A 26,012-nucleotide genomic window follows, 5' to 3' on the forward strand; every position below is an offset into this window, starting at 1 on the left:
AACCCCTCATGTTATATGAGTATTGGGTAGACCGAACCTTTAAATTTCAAGAACAGTGATGCCACACCTCTAAAATACTACTTTATCTAGCCTTGTGTTGTCACAGCAATATATAACATAGTATAAAGTTGCAATGTCAAAGCTATAAAATATAACATACTTGGACAGCAGAGATCCCGTTCATATGATATATATCTGATATTATTACTGTAGTGATGTCACTGCTATAAAATATAGCATATCTTGGGAGCAGTTACATATCACTGTCAGAGTAGCAATGTCACTCCCATAAAATATAATAGATAGTTGCAGTGTGATGTCACTCCTTTTATACCTGGGGAGTGATGTCACTCTTGTTATTGTAGATCTTATACCCGGGGAGTGATGTCACTCTTGGAAAATGGAACTGATATTTCTACAGTAATGATGTCACTCTTGTGAAATGTAACTAATCTGATGACTCCTATCACTCCTATAGAGTTTGAGAGTGATGATGTCATATAAATAGAACATCAATAGTTGTAGAATTCTCACCGGGGCTGTGTACTGTGGTGACGGTGGTGGTAGTGATCAGGGTGGTGGTCGTCTCCTCCTCCCCCTCGGCAGAGGGCCCCGGGCCTCCTGTGGGTGCCGGTGATGGAGGGGTCAGGGTACTGAGAGGTGGTGGCAGAGAGAAAGCCCCACCAACGGCTGTGGTGAGGACCCCGGAGGTCTCGCTGACCCCTGCCAGAGCCAGGTCATCGGTCAACGCCACGGGGGCGCCCAATGTGGGGATGGAGGTGGTGCCAACTGTGCGGACACAAGACCAAATAACAAAATGAAATCAAACATATATGATATTAATTTTGGTGAACAGGTCATTAGACAGGTGCAGTTTGTTTAGCTCCAAATTGAAATTCAGATACATTTTTCGTATCCGATTTTCCGAATTACAATAGTAACTAATTTAAATGGATCCGAAATAACAAATCAAAATTTCGTACGAAATTCAAATAGTTTTCAAATCAAATTCGACTTTCCAAAGAGAATAAAATAGAATAGAAAATAAAGGAATAGAATAGAGTAGAATAGAATATCAAAGAATAGAATATAATAGTGTAAAACAGAACAGAATACAAAATAAAAGAATAGAAAAAAAGGGACAAAATAGAAAATAAAAGAATAGAGTAAAACAGAACAAAATAAAATAGAAAATAAAAGAGCAGAATAAAATAAAATAGAATATAAAATAAAGGAAACAAATAGAATGGAATAAAAAAATGAATAGAACAGAATAACATAGAAAGAATATAACCATTTTCTGAAATTTGAATTTCAAATAGAATAAATTTGAATAAAATAGAAAAAGAATAGAATAGAAAATAAAATAATGGAATAGAAAAGAATAGTTACATAGTTACATAGTTAGGTTGAAAAAATACACAAGTCCATCCAGTTTAACCAATAAAAAAAAATGCAATCCCATATACACAATCCTTCACCCACAGTTGATCCAGAGGAAGACGAAAAACCCCAGCAAAGCAAGATCCAGAATAGAACAAACAATAGAAAAGAGTAGAATAAAAAAAAAAAAATAGAAAGACTATAACAATATAACCATTTTCTGAAATTCAAATTTCGAATAGAATAAATTAGAATTTTGAATAGAACAAATTAGAATTTTGAATAAAATAAAAAAGAATAGAATATAATAGAAAAGAAACAGAATAGAAAAAAATAGAATAGAAAAAAACAATAGAATAAAATGGAATAGAAAGAATATAACCCTCTTCCCGAAATTCAAATTTCTAATAGAATAAATTTGATTTCAAATGGAATTCGATTTGAATTTGAATGGTATTCAGAAAATTCAAATCGATTTGAATTCAAATAAACTAAACGAATTCCGAAAATGAATGAAACAAATTTCATTAACTGATTTATGTAAAGAACGAATCGAAACAAAACAAATGTTTTCGTTCTGCACGTGTCTACAGGTCATATACAGTATATAGATGTTTTAAAAGTAGATGCAAATCCTTACTGAATAACATTCTAGGCTCTTGCCTGAGACAAGTGGTGGCAAGAAGAATGCCAAGGGGAGGGGCCATATCAGCCTCCCGCCCCTCTGCATGATTCCTGCCACTACTTATAATGAGAGATAACATAAACAGGGCGTATCAACAACATAGCACAACACAACGTTTCATGTGCTAACTCCGCTTCCTCAGGTCCCATTGGAATGGAAGACCCAACAGCATATATAATATAATACCTTCCCCAGCAGGCCCTATTCCATAACAATACCTTACACATTAGATTATAACTAAAGGCAAACTTTTTTTTTTTTTTAATGTTGGATATAGTGTAAGGATTAGAACCCCTGTCAGGTTTTTATTGCTGTCTGTACAACTCCCATTTGGGAGAATCTCCCTCTCTATTTACCAAAAGTGAAGGTAAAAGAAAATCCCAAATTTTGCATTGTCACCAGAACGGGAATAGAGGGGAAATCTTCTGATGGGGACACTCATTTTAAAGATTTCCCCACATTGAAGGGGTTTCCTCTCACTTCCTGTTGTGACTATGGGAGAGGAAGTGAAGAGAAATCTCTCCTATAGGACACAGATGGCCCAAAAAAAAAAAATGACAGGGGTTATAACCCTGCTTTACTCTATCCAAAATGGCAATATTACTCCCCAGCCTGACTGTCCTTGGCCCACCCCTTTCATTCATTGGATTTCAGTTCTTTCAATCATAGAAGCTCAGCATCACATGTGGGCGTTACCTAGGGTGGTCTGCATATAAATTGGGCCTGCCTAGGACTGATACCCACCTATCAAGGCATCTTGATATTTGCATACCTCCTCCCAAGAGCCAACCCACTGTTTGCATCAGGGATGAGGGCTCTTGGGAGGAGTACTGAGGGCAGGGTGCTGTGATGTGTTCAGAAAGCTAGGTACAGCCCCCTGCTGACTCCTCCCACCTGCCATGATCTGCCTGCATTGCATAGAGAATCACAGAGACCCAGTGATGACATTACTGGGTCTAAAATAAGGGTCTAAAATGAAAACAGAATTTTTTTATTTATTATTTAAATAATAAAATAATAAATAATAATAAATAATACATTTATTTTATTATTGAATTATTTCATTTGCATTTTGATTGGGGGGGGGGGGGGGGTCAAGGGAAGGAAAAATATTAACAGGTTAAACTTCTAGTTCCCAGTGGCGATGCCACCTTACATAGCGGGATGCAGAGTTGGGGGAGGGGTGGCAATATGCAGAATGCCAGTGGTTCTGTAGTGGGTTCAGGGCACTGCAGAGGGCCCGCCAGTAAAATGCAAGCTGTGTGCTACTTATATGCCAATGTTACCAATGTTAACCCCCCCCCCCATCATCAGCCAGCAGCACGCCATCTCTCACCCGCAAAGAATCTCTCCTGACCCAGGAAATCTTTCTTCATTACAGCCTGATGTACCAGCTGCTCCAGGGAGACGGGGTCCGAGCGCCCCATGGACGGTGTGTGCAGCAGTTCTGGGATGTCTGTACTCTCCTCATCCAGCAGGGGCAGTCCTGAGCAAGAGAGACAACACATAGACATGTTAAAGAGACCCTGTCACCAACTCTAATCATTGCAGGTTAAAGCACAGAAATTGAAATACTTACTTACAGCATTTTTCCTTTCTATAAATTATTTTTTATTCATTAGGTGAACGTCCCTTTGAACTCGCTAGAACAATTGATTACTAAAGGAAGAGTTGGTTTCCTAGCACAGCTCCCTCCCCCCTTGTTCCTCAGAGCCCACCCCCCCCCCCCCTTCTGGAAGTGGGTAATTACTGCTGTGCTGGCCCAGCTCCACTGTCCTTACCCTCACCTCCTGGGTAGTTGCCCAGAGAAGCAGAAAATAGGAATATATATATATATATATATATATATATATATATATATATATATATATATTCAACAATAAGGTCTATATTCTGCTCACTCTGCTCTCTCCTCCTGGCAGTATGTTTCCTGTTGGCACCTGAATGACTACCACTCCCTCTCCAAGTCTGGGTGCTGCTGTGCAGGAGATGACAGAAGGCTGATATCAGAATGATACAGGAACTTGCACTAGTTTCCCTTAATAACATTTTTAAACCGATCTATAACCTCTAAACACAATACTCTTACATATAAAACATCAATAAATCAGTAATGTAACATATTAATAGTAAACTTAATGGGTTCAGTTTTATTAAATAACTGGCAAAGGGAATCATAAAATATGCTAAAAATAAAGTCCAGGCATGAGTATCTACTAAGTATCCAAAGAAAACTTTTGGCATCAAAAAAACTGTACAAGTAAATTTGCAATTGCGTTACCTAAGGGTATTTGGCATTGACCCTCCTACTGCGTGTGATATTTCTTCATACATTTGTCATGCCACACCTGTGCTTGACACCTCCAAACTCCAAAACGTCAATCTTATCCTCATCTCAACACTGAACTCCAAACCTGAACCTAAGCCTTCACCTCAACCTAATACCTATCCCTAAACCTCAACCTAAGCATTCACCTTAACCTAAGACCTAAGCCTAAACCTGAACCTAACCCTTCACCTCAACCTAAGACCTAAACCTAACCCTGAACCTAACCCTTCACATTAACCTAAGACCTAACTCCAAACCTGAACCTAAACCTTCACCTCAACCTAAGACCTAGCCCTAAACCTGAACCTAACCCTTCACCTCAACCCAAGACCTAAACCTAACCCTTCACCTCAACTTAAGACCTAACCCTAAACCTAAACCTCAACCTAAGACCTAACCCTAAACCTGAACCTAACACTTCACCTCAACCTAAGACTTAGTCCTAAACCTGAACCTAACCTTTTCCCTCAACCTAAGATCTAACCATAAACCTGAACCTATACCCTTCACCTCAACATAAGACCTAACCCTAAACCTGAACCTAACCCTTCACCTTGACCTAAGACCTAACCCTAAACCTGAACCTAACCCTTTACCTCAACCCAAGACCCAATGCTAATCCTGAACCTAACCCTTCACCTCAACCTAAGACCTAACTCTAAACCTGAACCTAATCGTTCACCTCAACCTAAGACCTAAATCTGAAGCTAACCCTTCACCTCAACCCAAGACCTAACCCTAAACCTGAAGCCAACCCTATACCTCAACCGAAGATCTAACCCTAAACCTTAATCTTACCCTTCACCTCAACCCAACCCTAAACCTAACTCTTCACCTCAACCTAAGACCTAACCCTAAACCTCAGCCTAACCCTTCACCTCAACCTAAAATCTAACGCTAAAACTTATCTCTCACATCAACCTAAGACCTAAACCTGAAGCTAACCCTTCACCTCAACCCAAGACCTAACCATAAACCTGAACCTAACCCTTCACCCTAACCTAAGACCTAACCCTAAACCTAACCCTTCACCTCAACCTAAGACCTAACCCTAAATCTTAACCTAACATTTCACACCAACCGAACACTGAGCCCTAAACCTTAACCTAACCCTTTACCTCAACCTTGGACCTTACCTTAAACCTCAACCTAACCTTTCACCTCAAGCTACCACCAAGCCCTAAACCCTAATCTAACCCTTCACCTAAACCTTAATTTAATCCTCAACCTAAGACCTAACTCTAAACCTGAACCTAACCCTTAAAACCTTTGCCTCATTCTAACACCGAACACTAAACCTTAACCCAACCTTTTACCTCAGCATAACACAAACCTAACCCTTCACATAAACCTTAACCCAGCTTTCAGATCAACCTAACCCTTCACCTCAACCTAAGACCTAACCCTAAATCTTAACCTAACATTTCACACCAACCGAACACTGAGCCCTAAACCTTAACCTAACCCTTTACCTCAACCTTGGACCTTACCTTAAACCTCAACCTAACCTTTCACCTCAAGCTACCACCAAGCCCTAAACCCTAATCTAACCCTTCACCTAAACCTTAATTTAATCCTCAACCTAAGACCTAACTCTAAACCTGAACCTAACCCTTAAAACCTTTGCCTCATTCTAACACCGAACACTAAACCTTAACCCAACCTTTTACCTCAGCATAACACAAACCTAACCCTTCACATAAACCTTAACCCAGCTTTCAGATCAACCTAACCCTTCACCTTAACCTAACCTTAAACCTCAATCTAACCTTTCACCTCAAACTAACACCGAACTCTAAACTCTAACCCTTAATCTAATTCCTTCACCTAAACCTCAGCCTAACTCTGACCCTTAAACTAATGTTTCACCTCAAACTACCACCTAAACCTTAACCTAACCATTCACCTCAATCTTTACACCTAACGCTAAACCTTAACAAACCCTTCACCTCAACCTCACAACTAACCCTAAACCTTCATACCCCAAAACCTCAACCCAAAGCTTTATCTTAACATAACGCCTAACCCGAAACCTCAGCCTAACCCTGCATCTCATCCTAACACCTATATCCTAACCTAAACCTTTACCTCAACATACCACATAACCCTAAACCTTCACTTTGGCATACCTCCCATCCCTAAATTATAATCTAACCCTTAACCTCAACCTAACCCTTGACTTTCACCTAAAACCAACCTATAAACCTTATCCTAATCCTTCTCTTCCACCCAACTCCAAATAATAATCCTTAACCTAATCCTTTACCTTTTTCACTCTCCAAAACACAAACCTTCCAAACCTAACCCTAAAACTTAATCTATCACTAAATCTAACGCTTAAAGTAGACCTGTACTTACTACACCTTGAGCAAAGTAACCCTGAAGCTTAGTGGTAGGAGCCCGATCTCCTACTTAACTTATCCACACTTCCCTGCACTTCAAGACCCTGATTTAGCTTGGTTGCCCTGCGTATGAGGCACATGCGACTCCCAACTCCTCCCACAATTAGGAACTCAATACCCAAGAAGGAAATTAATTTGTCTTCCTCTGTTTTCTTATTTACAGACTAGAAGCATGGGAACATTAAGTGTATCTAAACCCAAGAACAAAAATGTCATTTATTGTAGCTTACCAGTCCTTAGACTTAGACTGCATTTGTTTTCTTTTTTAGACTTCACCTGGTTATCCTGCCAGTAACACACTTCTTGTTCTTGGGTGGCAGCACTCAATCACCATACTGTATCAATGGAGGACCAGCGTTTGTGACCCTAGGCAAGAATACAGAATACCTCCATGTGACATACCTAGCCGGGACAGAGGCTTTTGGAGGGGACTAAATGCCAGCCTCTTGCCTACCGATTATGGGCCCTGGCATTTGGGGGAACGGTGCTCCCTTGTGAGCTGTATGCCTGGGGACCTTGGAGGTGGCGTTGCTTTAGATTCAGGTCCATGTCCCCCAAGACACACAGAGTCTGGGAACCCTGGATATGCCATTGTGACGGCAGTCACTAATAGGGGAACAGGGTGAATGAGAACCCCACTATGATATGTGCTAGTCAGACTCAATGCTGTATATATGTATATATAATGTGTGCTGTCTCATTATGTTGTGTACTATTTGCTGTGATGGTTGGGGTGTGACTGTATTCTATTGTCTATTGTGGCTGTCTGCCTCAACTATTATGGGATGTGTAAGTGTCTTGCTGTGTGGAAAAAGGGAGGGGGGATTCCTCCAGCAGCCCCCCTGTTAAGACTGTTTTCTGATGAGAAGTTAAACACTCCTGACCTGTGTGTACATTGTCATTGGACAGTTTAACTCGCCCTGTTTTCCAAGGGTGGGGGGAAGTGTTTTGAAGTGGGATCTGTATAACATGTGTTTGAATAAAGATTCAGTCCTGTTTGAAGCCCAAGACAGACCGTTGTCTCGTACTTGGGGAGAATTATTCGTATGGGTTTCTTGTTTGGCTGATCCGAGTGTTCAGTAGCTACCTTTGTGTTTGGGAATGGAATGTCTTAAACGACTTCAACCCCTTTCATACTCGGGGTGTCGTTACACTCCCCCTCTCCTAATCCATGGGGTAGGGGGGTGTTATGAAGAACTGGGCAAGGATGATAATACTGCTGATTTATTAAGATGGAAGATGCAGGAAGTTATCAGCTTGGTATATATTAGTAATGGTATATTTATCAGACCAAAAGAAAGCAAATAAGGGAAGTTTCTTGTTAGGTTTTAATCTTTTCTGAGAACATTGGCCAATCCCCTTCTCCTCGACCCTTTTTTTTTAATCAAATATGTTTCCATGGCTTCCTGCTGATGTTGTAATCACATATCCTGGATTCTCAGAATTTTTCTAGATTCTCAGAAATTATCCCAGTCTTATTCTGTTTATACAAAGGTCAGGCTGACTTACACATAGTATATAAAATCTACACTCATTATTTTCAGGGGGATCTCCCGATACATATTACTATAACCCAGACTTTGTCCAATCATTTTACTGTGTAGGAACCCTTAAAATCATTTTCAGGAAACCTCTGCTAAAATGATTATAAAGTACCTACAGCTCAATGTACAATTTAGTTTACAATAGCCTTCATGAAATGGTGTACCGCGGTCCAGACCCAGACCGAGAGATCCTCCAGTCCAGACAGTCAGCCCGCAAGTCTGCAGTGCTAGATCCCTGCTGCACTGCCATCTTTGGTTGCTAGCACCACCAGTGTCCCAGCAACCAATGACGTCACTTTTCCTCTTCAGCAAGTTTCTCCACCCAGCTCCCACCCCCTGCAGCACGCTTCTTCTACAGGCTCCCGCCCCCTGCTGCCTGGCTAAGGGCTTATCTATCAGGTACACCAGGGAAATTAAGGATGGGCACTTTATTGTATGGGGGCACTCTGATGGAGACACCTGCTCTATGGGGGTACCCTCATGGGGACCTGCTCTATGGGGTACTCTAATGGGGACACCTGCTCTCTGATGGAAATGCCTGCTCTCTCTAATGGGGACACTGTGATGGGGATACCTGCCCTCTGTTGGGGAAACTCTGATGGAGACACCTGCTCTATGGGGGCACTCTGATGGGGATACAAGCTCTCTGATAGGGACATTCTGATATGGACACCTGATGTAAAAAGCACTCTGATAGGGACACTCTGATGGCCACACCTGATGTAAAGGGGCATTCTGATGTGGACACCTGCCCTCTGATGGGGACACTCTGCTGGGGACATCTGTTCTATGGGGGCACACTGATGGGGACACCTGCTCTATGGGGGCACTCTCATGGGGACACCTGCCCTCTAATAGGGACACTCTGATGAGGACATCTGTTCTATGGGAGCACTCTGAAGGGGACACCTGTTCTCTGATGAGGACCTCTGTTCTATGGGAGCACTCTGACGGTGACACCTGTTTTCTGATGGGGACACCTGTTCTATGGGAGCACTCTGATGGTGACACCTGTTCTCTGATGGGGATACCTGCTCTATGGGGGCACTCTGATGGGGACACCTTCTCCATGGGGTACTCTAATGGGGACACCTGCTATCTGACGGGGACGCCTGCTCTATACTGGGGATACTGTAATGGGGATACCTGCCCTCGGTTTCGGAAACTCTGATGGGGACACTTGCTCTATGGGGGAACCCTGATGGGTATACATGCTCTCTGACAGGGACACTCTGATGGGCACACCTGATGTAAAAGGGCACTCTGATAGGGACACCTGCTCTATGAGGGAACTCTGATGGCCACACCTGATGTAAAGGGGCATTCTGATGTGGACACCTGCCCTCTGATGGGGACACTCTGCTGGGGACATCTGTTCTATGGGGGCACACTGATGGGGACACCTGCTCTATGGGGGCACTCTCATGGGGACACCTGCCCTCTAATAGGGACACTCTGATGAGGACATCTGTTCTATGGGAGCACTCTGAAGGGGACACCTGTTCTCTGATGAGGACCTCTGTTCTATGGGAGCACTCTGACGGTGACACCTGTTTTCTGATGGGGACACCTGTTCTATGGGAGCACTCTGATGGTGACACCTGTTCTCTGATGGGGATACCTGCTCTATGGGGGCACTCTGATGGGGACACCTTCTCCATGGGGTACTCTAATGGGGACACCTGCTATCTGACGGGGACGCCTGCTCTATACTGGGGATACTGTAATGGGGATACCTGCCCTCGGTTTCGGAAACTCTGATGGGGACACTTGCTCTATGGGGGAACCCTGATGGGTATACATGCTCTCTGACAGGGACACTCTGATGGGCACACCTGATGTAAAAGGGCACTCTGATAGGGACACCTGCTCTATGAGGGAACTCTGATGGCCACAGCTGATGTAAAGGGGCACTCTGATGGGGACACCTGCCCTCTGATTGGGACACTCTGATGAGGACACCTGTTCTTTGGGAGCACTCTGCTGGGGACACCTGTTTTCTGATGGGGACACCTGTTCTATGGGGCATACTGATGGGGACACCTGCTCTATGGAGGCACTCTCATCGGGACACCTGCTCTCTGATAGGGACACTCTGATGAGGACATCTGTTCTATGGGGGCACTCTGAAGGAAACAGCTGTTCTCTGATGAGGACACCTGTTCTATGGGAGCACTCTGATGGTGACACCTGTTCTCTGATGGGGACACCTGCTCTATGGGGGCACTCTGATGGGGACACCTGCCCTCTGATGGGGACACCTTCTCCATGGGGTACTCTAATGGGGACAGGTGCTATCTGACGGGGACGCCTGCTCTATACTAGGGAAACTGTGATGGGGATACCTGCTCTCTGTTTCGGAAACTCTGATGGGGACACTTGCTCTATGGGGGAACTCTGATGGGGATACATGCTCTCTGATAGGGACACTCTGATGGGCACACCTGATGTAAAAGGGCACTCTGATAGGACACCTGCTCTATGGGGGCACTCTGATGGCCACAGCTGATGTAAAGGGGCACTCTGATGGCCACAGCTGATGTAAAGGGGCACTATGATGGGGACACCTGCCCTCTGATTGGGACACTCTGATGAGGACACCTGTTCTATGGGGTCACTCTGATGGGGGCACCTGTTCTCTGATGGGGACACCTGCTCTATGGGGGCACTCTCATGAGGACACTGCCCTCTGATGGGGACACTCTGATGAGGCCACCTGTTCTATGGGGGCACTCTGATGGGGACACTTGTTATCTGATGGGGACACCTGCTCTATGGGGACACTCTGATGGGCACAACTGATGTAAAAAGTCATTCTGATGGGGACACCTGCTGTCTGATGGGGACACCTGCTCTATGGGGACATTCTGATGGGCACACCTGCCTTCTGATGGGGAGATCTGCTTTATGAGGGCACTCTGATGGGCACACTTGATGTAAAGAGGCATTCTGATGGGGACACCTGCTGTCTGATGGGGACACTCTGATGGGCACACCTGATGTAATGGTCACCAGGACAAAAGCAGGGGAGCAATCTCACCAGTGGGACACAGACTACAATAAAAATCTAAGATTCTTCAAGCGTTGGATTATCCAATGTATGTTTTAGAGCCACTGGGTTTTACAGTATATTAAAGTAGACTAGCAGCTCTATTTTTCTTAGGACTATTGCAGATAGTGAGACATGAATACAGGTCAAAGCACAGAAGCATCTCTCCACTTGTAAAAGTCTACAATAAGATTTTAATTGCAATCGCCAAGGAAAAGCCAATGTGTTTTGAGGGCTTCCTCTTCTCCAGGGCTGAATAAGATCAAAAGAATGTAATCTGGACCAGACAGCAGTATCAGAAGGAAGAGTAATTAATCCTGATCTTGTTGGAACCTTTCATCTTACTTTTGGCAGAAATAAAAATCCAACAAAAATCCAGAAAATACAACCAAAATGTTTCAGCTGGTCTGTACACACATTTCAACCTAATCCTCTCCCCAAACCTTGAAGTGAGGCACCATCCGATCACTGAAGAAAAGATAAATTCCAGGCATTGTATACTTTTCCATTTTTCTCCTTGCAAGCTGGAAATCACTGAAGTAAACAGAACTACTCCGATGATCTCCACTTGGGTCCTGCGCTGAGCGGTCAGCCCAATGTATTGTGAATACAGAAGGTCGGCCACTCTGCACAGGAAATACTCCCTCTCGTGCTATGATTAAAGCTTTCTAGTCGAAACGCGTTAGACGAGTTGAAAACCAAACATTGTGTCGATTGAAAAACGAAAATGGCACATATGATTGTGCCATCATTTGTTTCATTTTTCGAAAAACAAAATCCAGCATGTTGGATCAGGCACTTTCAATTGAGACACGGAAATCGTGTGTCGCAGCTGGCACACTAATGATGCGAAAATCGAACAGCCAAGAATTTTCGTTCAGTTTTCGACTCATCTATGGCCTGCTTTAGCCTTTTTGTGCTGTACTCACGATGTATCCAATAAAGGATTGCAGTTACTGATGACACAGGGTTGTCGGCTTTATCTTACTCTATGGGCCATTATGGTGACACTCTGATCACTGGTAATACCAACTCCTTAGGATCTGTACGGTTGGGCAGCTATCCATTGTGTTTTATTATCATTCAGAGAATGCTTTGTATGTTCTGAATGAATGCAAAGCGTTCTCTGATTGGACAAAGTGGATTTCAACTCCCCGCCTCCCCACCTTCTCCAATCAGAGAATGCTTTGCGTTCAATGGTGCCCATGCCGAGCAGCCAACCTTCTGTGTTCCAAATGCAGCAGGGTAGACACTTGGTGTGGGATGTAAAAGTAAATGAAGATCACAGGAGTAGTGGTGTAGTAGTGGTGTAGTAGTGGTGTAGTAGTGGTGCGTACTCCAGTGATTTTCAGTTTCCAGGGGCATCGGCCAGGTATGGTATATACATAATTACATTGCTGGACCAATGTCACTATATATATAATATCCATAGCTGAAATTAATTTTTACATATTCCTCTAGCACCAATTATACTCTCTTGCTAAATGTTTCATGCACCTTAATAAACCTTCTCCATATTATATGAACAACAAAAATGTTGCCAATGACAAATGTGTCAAACGTTTGGTGCCAATAGGAGCTGAAGTGATACATTCCACCATATGAAATGAACCTGTCCCGATCATCGGATTATGTAAAAGAAAATGTATGGACATCCATCAGGCCGAAATTCGGAAGAGATTAAAATATATTAAGTAAAAGTGATACTTTGTGGCAGAGGGAGAGATTCTCCAGCACACATCGGACTTAGCCCCCATGCACACCGGTGCGACTTGCCATGTGAATTGACAGTTCCAAATTGCATGACAAGTCGCACCCCGTTGCCGGCAATGGAACCGTTCAAATTGCTGAAACTCATTTTACAGCGACTTTGAAGAAGGTTCCTGCACTACTTCTTTCCAATTTCATTTCAGTTCATTTCATTATTTATTCAATAAACTTTTGTTGTATGAAGTCGCAAGCCGCCATGAAATCGGTAGCGCGTTTTCAAGGCCGCACCGGTGTGATCGTGGGCTTTTTCTGCAGATGAGTACAGCCAAGCGCATACCTCCCAACATTTTGAGATGGGAATGAGGGACACCTACTGTATCAGCAAAAGTATGCAGGCATAGGACACACCCCCTTACCACGCCCCCTTAAGGGAGAGTTGTACAAAAAAACAAGATTGGTTAAACCCACAAGTGCTTTTTTTACCATTACTATTCCTTTATATTGGCTTTTGAAATTTACAAATGCAGCAATTTAGAAATCAGATGAAAGGTTTAGCGCTGAAAAATACTTTTTTGATAGATAAAAAGTGCATTTTCTATACAACTATATAGATCAGACCAAAATGAGGGACAAATGAGGAGGAATGAGGGACAGAGGGACATTGCTCCAAATCAGGGACAGTTGGAAGCTATGCCTTCCTTCCTTCCGTGTCTTGCACCAAGTGTAGTAGTGAAGGTGACTCCTAACCAGTGGGCAGAGCCGAGACAGGGGGGGGCAGAAGGGATGGCTTCCCCGGGCAATGTAGTATCATGAGAGGGAGTGGGGGCACCACAAGGAGATTGGGGGGAGTGATTTGTGTCGGGAGGGGAAATTCAGGGGATGGCAGGGGGTAGGAAATGTTCTAGGAGGGAAAAATTTGGGGGAGGGGGTTCTAGAAGCTGTGATTTGGGGGGATTTTTGGATTATTTATTTTTTTGGAGGGGTGGGGGGGGGATTTGTGCTAGTAGGAATGATTGGGAGTATTTGGGCTGCTAGTAGGAATGATTGGGAGTATTTGGGCTAGGAGTTGAAATTTGGGGGAGGGGGGGTTTGTAAAAGTAGGGATGATTAGGAGTATTGGGTCCAGGAGTGGAACTTTGGGGGGGGGGGGATTAGTGCTAGGAGGATGGGTGGGGAGGAATTTTTTCTGGGAGAAGAGCTTTCATTGGGGGGATGTGTACTGGGAGGGGAAATTGCAGGGGGATTGTTTTTGATTTGTGCGGGGAGGATTTGAGGAGAGAGAGGATTTGAGCTGGAAGGGGGGTTGGGGGGGTCAGAGGTTTGTGCTGGGGTGGGCGATTTCAGGAGGGGGGGTGGATTTGTCCTAGGAGGAGGAGGAGGAATTTATGCTTGGGGGTAAGCATGCAGATTAGTGCTTAATTTTATTTTGGTGGGGGGGGATTTTTGCTGCTATATAATGCTCATACGTCTTGGGGGGGCACTTTCCCCTGGGCTCTAGGTGACCTTGTCCTGGCACTGCCAGCAGGCATGTACTGGCCATTGGGACTACAGGGAGTTTCCCGGTGGGCCGATGGCTCAGTGGGCCGATTTCAGTGACAGTGGACCGCTGCCTCCCTCCGGTCCTCTGTCGTCCCCCCCCCCCCGCAGTGCTCACCTCCTCTCCCTGGCTAGTTATGCAGCGCGCCTGAATACAGACATGATGCTCAGGAGTCAACACTGAGAAGCTCATCATACGATCTGGAAGGAGGGCGGCCTCACTTTCCTGCCTAATCTTGTCCCATTGGGGGGGGGCGCCAAACTGATTCTTTGCCCCAGGTGAAATAATGTCTAGCTTCCCCTACTGCCTATAAGAGAAATAATGTAGAACGGCTAATGGCTAGTGGGGGAGGGGGGGGGGCTTGGGTGGCAAGCCGGCATGAGAGACCTGTCAAAGTGGGCCAGTCTAGATGAAGTCCAGGGCCAAATTTTTGTCCCAGTCCAGCCTGACTGCCAGTGGGTTTTTTCCATGTCCCGGATCCCTCGACCACACTTCCCACAAGTGATTTTCCGTTTCCTGAACCTCAATGCCGTCCACTCGGCAAAAAGAGAGGGGACTTGCCATAAGGCTTGGATAGATTTTACAGAGAACTCAGCGAAAAAAGGAGCCTACAGTACGATCGAAGATACTCTCTTGTCTCGGGAATACTGTACATTGTTAAGTCTCTCTCTGTGGACTCATGAAGACGTTGCGTAAACTCTACTCCTTAGATTAGAATAAATTTATGATAATTTTCTTAGTCCTCATTGGCAATTCCTTCCCATCAGATCGACCAATTAAACATTGTTCGATCATCCAGTCGGTGTAGCTTGTTTAACCACTTCCCAATCGCCCCACAGCAGATACACTGCTACAGGGCGGCTGTTCTGTGCAGAATCACGTATATATAGGTGATTCGCCAACTTCCACCCAGGAGGCGCATGTGCGCCACCAGCGCGCACGTGCGCCACCAGCGCGCACGTGTGCACCACTTTTGCTGTGATTACTAACAGCAGAAGCTGATCTGCGGGTGCCAGGCAATGGATGTCCTCCGGCACCCACTGATAATCGGGAAGAGACACAGGACACAGGACAGGGGGGAAAGTGATGGATTTTGTGTTCCTGCAAAAGCAAGGATTGAAAATGCATCACTTCCCCTAGTAAAAGCACCACACAAACACTGGCTAGGCGCACATTTAACCCTTTGATCGCCCCTGATGTTAACCCCTTCCCAGCCAATGTCATTAGTACAGTGACAGTGCATATTTTTTAGCACTGATTAGTGTCACTGGTTCCCACATAGTGTCAAAATGTCAATTAGTGTCTGATTGTCCGCAGCGTAGCCTCCGTTATAACTCGCTGATCGCCGCTATTACTAGTAAAAAAATTAATAAATTAATAAGAATTCCAGTATATATCCCATAGTTTGTAGACGCTGTAACTTTTGCGCAAACCAATCAATATAAGCTTATTGGGATTTTTTTTTTTTTTTTTTACCAAAAATATGTAGCAGAATACATACTGCACTAAATTTATGAAGAAATTCGTTTTTTTTTTTTTTTTAATTGGATATGTTTTATAGCAGAAAGTAAAAAATATTGTTTTATTTTTTTCTAAATTGTCAGTCTATTTTTGTTTATAGTGCAAAAAAATAAAAAAAAATGCAGAGGTGATCAAATACCACCAAAAAAAAAAAAAAAAAGCTCTATTTGTGGGGAAATAAATTACATACATTTTATTTGGGTATAGCGTTGCATGACTGCGCAATAGTCAGTTAAAGTAACGCAGTGCCAAAAAGCAAAAAAATGGCCTGGCCATGAAGGGGGGGGGGGGGGTAAATCTTCCAGGGGTCAAGTGGTTCGTTACACCTGGTGTTGGATCTTGACGCTCGAAAATTCTTCAAAATTCATGGGATTTTCCCCAAAGGTTTTTTCCCTGAACCTCTGGAATTTTAACCACCGATTTGATGTTTGCGCAGGCTTCGATTTCCCTCATCCGTATCATAATAATTCAGGTCAGATGAAAAGGCCGCGCCTATACATCAGTGGTAAAAATAATTACATATTTCCACTTTGCATATTAAGATTTTAGCATTGTAATAATTGTCTACTTTTAGATACATAATTATTGTTAAAAATATTGATTTACATAGATATTATATATTAATTCTTTATGAATCGTTATTATTTCTTTTTTTTGTTTGTTTTAGTCAATAAATTAGATTATTTGTTTCTTTTTTATATGTTATATAATTTCATTTCTATGTTGAGAGGCCCCTGAATTTGAAGTGCCCCGGGCCCCCCAAGGTCTAACTCCGGCACTGATGGCCATCATGATGAGGAATAAATGGCAGTTCTTCTGCAGATGGATACAGCCAAGTCAAGTGTCACCTTTCAAGAGAACCTGTCACTAGTAGTTTTATTTTTATAATCTTTATTTATATAGAACATAAATTACACAAAAGAGCACACATCAAAGTCATTAGTAGATATTGAAGGAAACGGTGGGGGTCAAGAGAAATAAATGTCAGTTAAACCCAAGTGTCATCTTTCAAGAGAACCTGTCACTAGTAGGTATTGAAGGAAAGAGGGGTGGTCAAGAGGAGTAGATGTCAGTTAGAACCAAGTAAAATGTCATCTTTCAAGAGAACCTGTCGCTAGTAGTCTTTTTCTTTATAATCTTTATTTATATAGAACAAAAATTAGAGAAAAGGAAAAAAGAGCACACATGAAAGTTACTAGTAGATATTAAAGAAAACTGTGGTGGTGAAGAGAAATAAATATCAGTCAGAAGAACCAAGTAAAGTGTCATCTTTCAAGAGAACCTGTCTCTAGTAGGCATTGAAAGAAATGGTAGTGGTCAAGAGGAAGAGGAATGTCCGTTAGAACCAATTAACGTGTAATTTTCAAGAGAACCTGTCACTAGTAGGTATTGAAGAAAAGAGTGGTGGTCAAAAAGAATAAATGTGAGTTAGAACCAAGTAAAGTGTCATTTTTAAGAGAACCTGTCACTAGTAGGTATTGAAAGAAACTGTGGTGTTCAAAACAGAATAAATGTCCATTAGAATCAATTAAAGTGTAATTTTCAAGAGAACCTGTCACTAGTAGGTATTGAAGGAAACAGTGGTGGTCAAGAGGAACAAATGTCAGTTAGAACCAAGTAAAGTGTAATTTAGAAGAGAACCTGTCACTAGTAGGTATTGAAGGAAAGAGTGGTGGTCAAGAGGAATAAATGTCAGTTAGAACCAAGTAAAGTTTCATCTTTCAAGAGAAACTCTCACTAGTAGGTATTGAAAGAAACAGTGGTGGTCAAAAGGGAATAAATGTCCGTTAGAACCAATTAAAATGGAATTTTCAAGAGAACCTGTCACTAGTAGGTATTGAAGGAAAGAGTGGCGGTAACAAGGAATATATGTCAGTTAGAACCGAGCAAAGTGTCATCTTTCAAGAGAGCCTGTCACTAGTAGGTATTGAAGGAAATGGAGGTGGTCACCGAGGAATCGGGTATCTCTATGATGTCATCACTTTCTGCACAGCTGAATGGAGGTTGGCCAACACAATTTGGTTGCCTCCATTTTTTACAGATACACATTTCGGCAGTCATTTTACTTCTTTAAGCTTTATTTGTAAGAGCACGTGCTGGAGCTAGTGACCTTATTAATGAGTAAGCTGGTTCAGTAGCGTTATCACTTCCTGAATGGAGCTCGGTCATACCCTGGAGCTGGGGACACCACTGGGGGATCAGGCATCCTTGTGATGTCACCACTTTCTGAACAAATGGAAATGGAATGTGGCCAATGCAAAATGGTTGACACTCTTTTTTTAATAACACACTTTTCTGCAGCCATTTTGTTTCCTTAAGCTTTACACATAAGAGTGCATGCCAATGCTGGTAACGCTATTAATGGGTCCGCTGGTTCAGTCACACCATTACTTACTGAACTAATGAAGCTTGGCCAAGCCTTGAAGCTGGGGACACCACTGAGAAATCATGCATTTCTGTAATGTCATCACTATCTGGACAACTGATAGGTTGAATAGAGGTTGGCCAACACAAAATGGCTGCTCTCATTTTTCGTAAGAGTACATGCCGGGCCTTGTAGCTGAGGACTTCACTAAAAGGAATCATGTTTCCTTGTGATGTCATCAAATTCTGGCCAGATGATAGGCTGAACAGAGGTCCATTATTAATGAGTCAACTGGTTCATTATGCATCCCTGTGATGTCATCATTTACTGTAGAGCTGATAGGCAGAATGGAGCTCTGTCAAGCCTTGTAGCTGAGGACATCACTAAAACAATCATGCGTCCTTGTGATGTCATCATCTTCTGGACAACACAAAATGGCTGCCTACATTTTTTTGTTAGAATACAGGCTGATGCTAGTAACATTATTAATGAGTCAGTTGGTCCAGTCACACCATAACTTGGTCAAGCTGGGGACATTGTTGAGAAAGTATATGTCCCAGTGATGTAATCACTTTCTGGAGAGCTGATCAACCAAATGGAGCTCAATTATGCCTTGTAGTTGAGGATACCACTGAGAAATCATGCATTTCTTTGATGTAATCATTTTCTAAAGAGCCGATAGGCAAAATGTAGCTCAGTAAAGCATGCAGTTGGGAACATCACTAAAGGAATTACACTTCCTTGTGATGTCATCAACGTTTGGTTAACTGATAGGCTTAATAGAGGTTGGCCAACACAAAATGACTGCCTCCACTTTTTTGTTAGCGTAGATATTCATACTAGCAATGTTATTAATGAGTCAGCTGGTTCACTAACACCATCACTTACTGAAAGGGTGGAGCTTAGTCAAGCCATGTAGCTGGGAACACCAATGAGAAAGTATACATCTCTGTGATATCATCACTTTCTGTATAGTTGATAGGCTGAATAGAGTTTGACAACACAAAATAACTGCCTCTAGTATATGCCAACACTAGTAAAATTAGTAATAAGTCAGCTGGTTCATTGAAACCATCCCTTCCTGAACAAATGGAGCTTGGTCAAGCCTTGTACCTGGGACACCACTGAGTAATCATGCATATCCTTGATGTCATAACTTTCTGAACAACTAATAGGATGAATGGAGGATGGGAAGATTATCCTAGTAATGTTACTAATGAGTCAGCTGGTTCATTGACACAATCACTTCCTGAAGGAATGGAGCTAGGTCAAGCCAGGTAGGTGGGAACATCACTGAGAAAGTATGAATCTCTGTGATGCCATCACTTTCTGGACAATTGATAAGATGAATGGAGGTTGGTTAACACAAGACTGTACAGAGTACAGTATATAAGAGTACATACTGATGCCAGTAAGGTTACTAATGAGTCAGATGGTTCAGTGAAACCATCACTTCCTGAATGAATGAACCTTGGTCAAGCCTTGTAGCTGCAGACATCACTGTGATGTCATCACTTTCTGAAGAGCTGATAGCCCGATTGGAATTTGGCCAACACAAAATGACTGCCTCCATTTTTTGTAAGAGTACATGTCAATACTAGTAACATTATCAATTAGTCAGCTGGTTTGTTGACACCATCACTTACTGAACGAAGGTAGCTCGGCCAAGCCTTGTAGCTGGGAGCGTCACTGTGATGTCATAACTGGAGAGCTGATAGGCCGAATGGATTTTGGCCAACACAAAATGACATCCTAAATTTTTGTTAGAGTACATAATATAGCTAGTAACGTTATCAATGAGTCAGCTAGTTCATTGACACCACTTCCTGGACGGATGGAGCTCAGCCAAGCCTTGTAGCTGCAGACATCACTGTGATGTCATCACTTTCTGAAGAGCTGATAGGCAGATTGGAATTTGGCCAACACAAAATGACCGCCTCCATTTTTTGTAAGAGTACATGTCAATACTAGTAACATTATCAATTAGTCAGCTGGTTTATTGACACCATCACTTACTGAACAAAGGTAACTCGGCCAAGCCTTGTAGCTGGGAGCGTCACTTTCTGAAGAGCTGATAGGCCGATTGGAATTTGGCCAACACAAAATGACTGCCTCCAATTTTCCTAAGAGTACACATCGATGCTAGTGACGTTATCAATGAGTCGGCTTGTTTATTGACACCATCATTTCCTGAACTAATGGAGCTTGACCAAGCCTTGTTGCTGGGAGCGTCTCTAAAGGAATCACACCTCCTTGTGATGTCATCGCTCTCTGGAGAGCCGATAGGCCCGAAAAGAGAGATCAGGGACACAAAATGGAGGCCTTTGCTCAGTTTACACGTTAAAATAACGCTTCTCCTGAGAACGCAGATAAGAGTTTAAAAAGTCATGACCCCCCCCTCAAAAATATGGAAGCCAAGTCATTTCAGGTTCACTTTAAAGCAATCATTTTGTTCCATCCAACACTGCCTGCGAGCATTCCACCATAACCAGTGACATCACTACAAAAATAAGACCCCCTTGGTGATGTCATCCCTTTCCAGGGAGCTGATAGGCCGAATGTAGGCTTGCAACACAAAATGGCTTCCGGCATGCTGGCCAGGTACACCTGTTTGCTGGCTCCCCTTTCCTAGCGTGGTCTATTTCTGTCCCCCACCCCCCCCTTCTCTTCTCACCTCCAAAAGGAGAGAGAACTGGGAGGAGGTGACACTTCCAAACACATACATTATAATGTGACAGAGGGGAGCGCAGGAGCGAGGGGAGGAAAATGACTGAGCAATATAGACACCAACGAGCAGGCTGATTGAATTATCTCCCACAGAGACGTGACAGAAGGGCGGCATTCTACCAGATAACCTGACTCTGGGGGGGGATTGGGGGGGGGGGGGGCCCGGGGAGACAAGCTCGTTACACCGTCTGCTCCTCATGTACACAGGCACTCTTTAACCCCCTCCGTGCCGCGCAGGCCTGTGGCGCATCCTACACCACCACCCCCCATTCCCCCCCCCCCCACCTAGCCAACCCCGACAGCCACATGCGTCCAACCGCGTAGAAAAACCCGAGACATGCAACCACAGCCCAGCGATCCATGTTAAGCATAAATCTACAGAGAACGTCGCCTAACCCGTGCCCGTCGCACATTCTATATATATCGGCACAGTAACCAGCAATCCATACGGCACAAACAAAGACAAAAGAGGAAGCCGAGGGGCCCCTTTTTTTTTTTTTTTCCCTCTACGTACGCAGGCAATAAAGACACTGCACCTAAACGTGATACATACACATCTATACAATACATACACACCTATATATTCATATTTATATGGGTACATGCCTAAAAATCGGCACGCCTTGCCTCTGTTGCTCAATGACACACATGCAAAAAAAAATTCAAAAATGCCTATTGCATTAAAATTCCTATGCAGCAGCAGAAAATTTAATGCAAAGCAACGATCTTTTTTTTCTCTTCTTTTTTTTTTTTTTCCACGTGTGGCGGATTTAACCTAAAGCTCCCCGTAAAATGAAGATGCATGTGTGTTTCCTTTTTTTTTTTTTTTTTTTTTTATGGTTAATGGGGTGTGCATGTGCAATGTATGGACGGGCGCGCAGGGTCTGCACCTACATGCATGTAGCATTGCAGCAAAACGAACGTTTTCCCCCTAGTCCCCCCCTCACCTTGTACGGTAGCCAGGAGAAGCAGAGGGGAGAGGATCCGGGAGATGGGGCTGACACCAGACATCCTGCCCTCCGGATTTTACCCCAAGGCAGGGGCTGAGCGTGCGAGGGATGCTGTGTATCCAGGGAGACCGGAGCCCCAGCTGCTCGAAAGGATGCCGAGACGATCAGAGCCACATCCACCGCCTTGTGTCTTATGGGAAAGGTGCAACCTTCTCCCACCTACGAGAGATGAAGCCTCCCCCCACCCTCCCTCTCTTGTCCCCTATGGGGGGGATCCAGATGAAGGGCTAAAGGGATGCTCTGATGGAGTGGATGCTGCTGCTGCTGCTGATGCTGATGCTGCTGCTTGCCTGCTTGGTGGGCTCTGACAGCTGAAGGTGATGCTTCGCCCAGGGGCTGAATCAATATGAGTTTTAGGAGGGGAGAGGCGTGCGGTGGGGGATGGACAGGAAGCGTGCAGACAGATGGGACCCCGGCTCAGCCTGGTCCCCTCTGGGGATAGGGACCGGGGGATTAACCCTTTGTCCTATTTAATCTATTATCCGATGTGTGTTCACACCTTTAAAGAGGAACGCCCTCCGTGTAATCACGTCTTATGGCATTTTTCATGCACATGGGCGTTTTTTTTTTTTTTTATACCTTTCTTTTTTTTTTCGTTTGTTAGTGTTGTGTTCGTGCCTGTGATAAGCTCGCAAGACTTACACTACTTAAAACGCAGTGTGTGTTCACCGGTGGTGTACAGCTGCGTTTAACACTTGTAAACCCATTATGTGCAACGACATGCCTTTATGTGATAGCCGGGTGAAAGCACATCGCGTGCAAACACATTTTATGGTCATGAATTTTAACGTTGAATATCATTTTTTTTTTTGTTAGATTTTAATTGGATTTCTTAAAATAACTGTTGATATATATACATAAGTATTAATAAAATCTATCATATTACTATAATATATATATATAAAAAAAGTATATATATATATATATATATATATATATATATATATATATATATATATATATATATATATATATATATATATATATATATATATATATATATATAGATAGATAGATAGATAGATAGATATCATATTAAAAAAAAAAAATATATATATATATATATATATATATATATATATATATATATATATATATGTATATAGTAAGTATATATAAAATGTATCATATTAAATATATATATATATATATATATATATATATATATAAATTATATTTTTTTAATATGACACATTTTATATATATATATATATATATATTTCGATCAGCTTTTTTAAATAACTTTGTTGATATATATGTATAGAATAGGTGTATATAAAATACATATAAAATATATTGTATAATTTATATACATACAGTATATATCATTTCAATTTTTTTACATTTTATAGCTATTGATATAACACTGACAATTTACGCAGGGCTTTACATACTGTACATTCACACCAGTCCCTGTCCTGAAGGAGCTTACAATCTAACAGTGGCCATACACCCTTCGTTTTTTTTGTTTTTTTTTTATCCAATCGATCTGAACGTTGGAATGTGCAAAAAAAAATCGAATGCCCATCACTTCCCTTCCGTCCGATTTAGACTCAATCGCAAACGCATTCGCCAGAGCGAAAATTATCAATTGTTTTGCCTCGATCGGCAGCACTGAGATACTTTGTTCATGGATAGGACTGTATGTTGATCGATCAGATTATTAGATTGCTTGGTGGAAACAGAGATTCAACTGATAATCCACGATCGTAAGTTACAATCTTACCTTAAAGTGGTTGTAAACCGTGGCTGTTAAAAAAAAAAAAAACACCTGTAAGACAATGGCATAATGTGCTAGTATGCTAGAAAGAGGGATATTGTGACTTTGAATGAGGTGAGTAAACATGGCTAAAAGGTGATGTTGAAAAACATGTTTTTATTAAAACAATAAAGAACATGACACAATAACATAATAATAACATTACATGCAGCAATACAAAAAACTTGTCAATGACATGTTACAGACCATATATATAGAAGAATATTAATGGCAACCAGCCAACCAATACGTGGTCTGGAAATATAATCCCTAGATCCCTAGATGTAATAAAACACTAAAAAATACACAATAAAATGGTGAACTCGGATTGATGTAGTGAGTAAAACCATCTGCAGGAGAATGGCTGCACCCAAATTAGTCCGACGCGTTTCGTAGACGATACCACTCTTCAGGGGAGGGTGCACAAAGATCTATAAAAAAAATAACATGAGTAGACCAATGTAATCCAATGTAATACCCCTCACTGGGGAGGATATGTACAAAAAGGGAGGGATAGAGTTACTCATCCCTAAAAGTATTTACTTCATACAAGCCTTCATACAACCTGTGGTGGCTTCATTGTTGCGTCTTCACTTCAACATTGACGGCACGTGGAATACTATTTCTGCTTTAGAGTTTTTTTCTCACTGTCTATCAATGGACTGTTGTATTTGTGGTTTAATAACCTCTATATGCTGGAATACGGACTTTAGTTTGGGTGTGAATTTCACATCACTTTTCACTGTTTTCATGTTTATTTTTATTGTTGTGGTTATTTCACAACACACATTGTGTTTTATTTTTATACAGTGTAACCTTACCTGCTGGTCACGAAAGGCTGTCTCATTTACGTGAGATGCCAGCGCCTTCACCTGAAGCCGACTGAAGAATCGGCTCAGGTGAGGACATCGCTGGATCCCTGGAAAGATAAGTGTCCTTAAATTAAAAATCAGCAGCTAGAATATATACTTTGTTCATTCTTAGGATCGTATGTCGATTCGATTATTAGATTGCTTGGTGGAAACAGAGATTTGTTTGATAATTCATGACTGTGAATTACGATCTTACCTTACATTTTTGGGGGGAGCCTGGAGCTCGTCTTTAACTATTAACCGTCCCATGTGTGGCATATCAATGGAAATGGGTTGTTAACTATAGAGAAATTATTCTGAATCAATCAGACAATACATTTATTTATTTATTGAAGTGCATATGGTCACCAAAAGGTCCCCATATTACATACGGTATATACAAGGGGCCCCACAGAGACAAGCACATTACACCGTGTGCATCTCCTGTACACAGGCACCCTTTAACCCCCTCTGTGCCGAGCCACTATGTGCAACGTCATGCGTCCACTGCACACAAATGTATTTTATGGCACACCAACCATTCATTTTATCGTTGAATGACTTTTTTTTTTTTTTTTTGGATTCCAATCATCTTTTTAATAACTTTGTTGATATATATTATGTATACATAATTGTATTTATTATTCATTACAGGTGTATATATATATATATATATATATATATATATATATATATATATATCACTGACAATTTACTCAGCGCTTTACATACTGTACATTCACAGTCCCTGTCCTCAAGGAACTTACAATCTAAGGTCTTGCGTGCAAATGCATTTTATGGCATGCCAGGAATTTTTCGCGTTGAATTGATTTTTCTTTTAATTGGATTCTGGTCATCTTTTTTAATAGCTTAGTTGATACTGTATATATTGTTTTATATTATTTATTGAATAAAGAATACAATGAGCATTGATTATGTATAAAATACTGCCGACATCCTTACTTAAATATCAAAGACAAAATGTGCATGGAGTGCACACAGGGGTCGCCCCTTAGGACTTTAAAGGCAACAATGGAGTAATAGAGAGTAATTATATATAAAATGCACAGAAGTGCTGTTTTTATTAAATTCGTAGAAAAAATATAAAAAATACAAATATAGATACAGTTAACAATATAC

General features: G+C 42.2%; 1 protein-coding gene across 1 annotated transcript in view; it reads right to left on the reverse strand.

The window, feature by feature from the left end:
- The window catches only part of SEZ6L2 (seizure related 6 homolog like 2), a 65,688-nt gene extending 42,978 nt beyond the window's left edge, over window positions 1-22,710 (reverse strand). The window contains exons 1-3 of the mRNA XM_073635955.1: window positions 22,200-22,710; window positions 3,405-3,554; window positions 535-789 (exon numbers count right to left, since the gene is read on the reverse strand). Coding sequence (XP_073492056.1) covers window positions 535-789; window positions 3,405-3,554; window positions 22,200-22,263 — 469 coding nt within the window. The 5' untranslated portion in view covers window positions 22,264-22,710. The remainder of the gene's footprint in view (window positions 1-534; window positions 790-3,404; window positions 3,555-22,199) is intronic.
- Window positions 22,711-26,012: the final 3,302 nt, after the last annotated feature.

Source organism: Aquarana catesbeiana, linkage group LG06 (assembly GCF_042186555.1).
Source record: "Aquarana catesbeiana isolate 2022-GZ linkage group LG06, ASM4218655v1, whole genome shotgun sequence".
Classification (NCBI taxonomy): domain Eukaryota; kingdom Metazoa; phylum Chordata; class Amphibia; order Anura; family Ranidae; genus Aquarana; species Aquarana catesbeiana.